Consider the following 2,467-nt stretch of genomic DNA (forward strand, 5'->3'; position numbering starts at 1 on the left):
GCCAGCAGCACGCGCACATACGGCCACCCGATGCCAGCCGCCGCCTCGTCCTCCTCAATGCCGTCGCCTGCAGGGCCGGGTGGCGGCAACGGTGGGTGCGCAGGAAGCGTGAGCCAGCAGCGGGCATGCCAAGCAGCAGGTTGAGCGAATGTGCAGCGGCCGCCAGCGCATGCACGCGCTTCCACGGCAGGCAAACAGCCGGGCAATCAAACCAGCCAGCGGCACAGCGGCCCACCTATGGCCACGTAGCTGCATGCGGCGCCAAAGCGCTGGCGCACGAGCTCGAAGCAGGCCGCCTTGCCGCAGTGCCGCGAGCTCCACACGTGCTCGCTGGCGATGTGCGCTCCCAGCTTGAACAGCAGCAGCTTGGCCAGCGAGGGGACCAGCTGGCCAGAGGTGACAGCCACGTGCGTCACCTCCCGCCCTTCCTGCTCGGCAGCCCCTGCCAGCTGGCTTGTGCAGTCGCCCAGCAGCGCGCAGGCGTGGCTGAGCCAGCCGCCCGTCAGCGCATCGGTCTCGCCATACAATGCCTGCAGGGAGGGTGGATGGGAGGCCAGGCACGGCGTGTTGGCAGGTGCATGCGGCTGGGGAGCTGATCAGGTATGCGTGTGTGGAGCGGGGCTGGCATCCCAGACGTGCCCGGCAGCAAGGCTGCAAAGTGCTGTGCTGCAGGGATATGGGCAGGTGGGCAGGTCAAGCTCTGGCCAGGCACAGCCCCACGCCGCACCTCCCACTCGCTGCGCTCCGCTGCGGTGCCCAGCGCCTGCAGGCCGAAGCTGCACAGCTTGGCTATGCGGCGGTACCGGTAGGCCAGCTTGGTCAGCGATGCGGCGTCCAGGCTGCCGCAGGCGGGGGAGCCAAGGGGGCTGGCTCCCATGGCCGCCCCGTCTGCCGCAGGCTTGCCGCCTCCCTCGCTGCCAGCGCTGCTGACGGCGGCTGGCGCTGCAGGCGTAGGTGCGGGCGCGGGGCGGGCTGAGGCAGCGTGCTCCTCGGGGCTGTACAGGTGCGCGGGCTGGCCCGGCGGCGGGAAGCCGTCGCCGCCGAAATCGTACCCCGCCAGGCTGCCGCCGTCGTCGTGGCGATGGATGTCCGACAGGCAGCACTGGTCCCATTCCTCCACCTGCACAAGCGCACCAACACAACAGCAGCGCTGGGATGAGAGTCGCGCTCAGGGACCAAGATCAGGAGGAAGCGTGAGCGCACGACACCAGCAGTGCCACTGCATCTGTGCTGTGCCGAGAGGCGGCCGCCCCTCCCTACCAGCCGATGCCACCGAGCAGCCAGCCACAGCAGCCCACGGCACACATGCCGCCGCTCAAAGAGGATGCGTGGACGCTGAGCACGTGCCTGGTCAAAAAAGAAGTGGTTGTCGCACAGGGACAGGATGGCGGCCTCCCACCGCCGACCCATGGCCGCCAGCTGCGCCACGGCCTCGGGGCGCTGCGTGGCGGCGGCCCAGGTGCCCATCAGCAGGGAGTTGAAGAGCACCAGGGTCTCGTCCAGGTCCCACACCAGGACCAGGCGAGGGCCGCCGCCGCCGCCGCTCGTGGCCTGCCGCGGCGCCGCCGCCTCGCCGCCGCCGCCAGGCGCGGCCTCCTCTTCCAGAGAAAGCCGCTGCTTTTTGCAGCGCTCCTGCACGCAGGCGCGAGCGGGGGCAGGCGCTGGTGAGCGCCGCGCAGAACCAAACACAAACTACCTCCAGCGACTGGAGCGCTGAGCGTCCCAGACGCCGCACCTTTTCAATCATGGCATCCTGAGTCATGTGCAGGCTGAAAGGAGCACGGTGTGCACCCCGCCCTGGGCTGATGAAGCAACCGCTCGCCTGGCGGCGCCTGCTGCGCTGCGCCACGAGCATACTCTGCACCATGTGCATGGGAGCATCCACCACTGATAATCGATGCTGCACCATTGACTCCTCTTCCACAGAGGCCGTTCGTGTGTCTGAACGGCAGTGGGCGATGTGGGCAGCAGCCCGACTCTGAGAGCGGGCGAGATACGGTAGCGGCAGCACTATCACATGAACGCTGCTGGAGGCAGGCAGGCTTACAATGTGAAGCACTGCACCTTTATCAATGCCTGCAGCAGCACCGCGCTGCTCGGACTGGTCAGTGATGAGAGGGGCGGCGGTGGCGCCGCCACCACCAGGGCGAGCTGGCGCCAGCAGTGGATGTGCAGGATGCAGAGCGTGGCCATGGCCATCGATCTTTGCAGTCGCAGCGGAAAGCCATGCCAGTCGGTATGAGCAGCAGTTGTGGCTCACCCAATGGGGTCATCAAGGCCTACAACTAAAGAGGTGCAGCCCGTGAGGGATCTACACAGCTTGCAGTTCTGGTGGCATACCGCAGGTCCTCATCTGAAGTAGGAGGCCGCATTCGGCCCCACGTAATTCCAGTGCCACCCCATGTTCCCCACAGGTGCTGACAAAGGCCATGGCCATCTGGCGAGCGGCAGCCGGAGCGGCATTCGG

General features: G+C 67.6%; 1 protein-coding gene across 1 annotated transcript; it reads right to left on the reverse strand.

The window, feature by feature from the left end:
* Positions 1–206: 206 nt before the first annotated feature.
* Positions 207–877, reverse strand: CHLNCDRAFT_26276 (hypothetical protein; the record flags this gene model as incomplete). The annotated part of the gene is made up of 2 exons (XM_005845150.1): positions 207–530; positions 728–877. The coding sequence occupies 2 exons, from the start codon at positions 875–877 to the stop codon at positions 207–209; spliced, it is 474 nt and encodes a 157-aa protein (XP_005845212.1).
* Between the last annotated feature and the right edge of the window lie 1,590 nt (positions 878–2,467).

Source organism: Chlorella variabilis, assembly GCF_000147415.1.
Source record: "Chlorella variabilis unplaced genomic scaffold CHLNCscaffold_19, whole genome shotgun sequence".
In the NCBI taxonomy this organism is placed as follows: domain Eukaryota; kingdom Viridiplantae; phylum Chlorophyta; class Trebouxiophyceae; order Chlorellales; family Chlorellaceae; genus Chlorella; species Chlorella variabilis.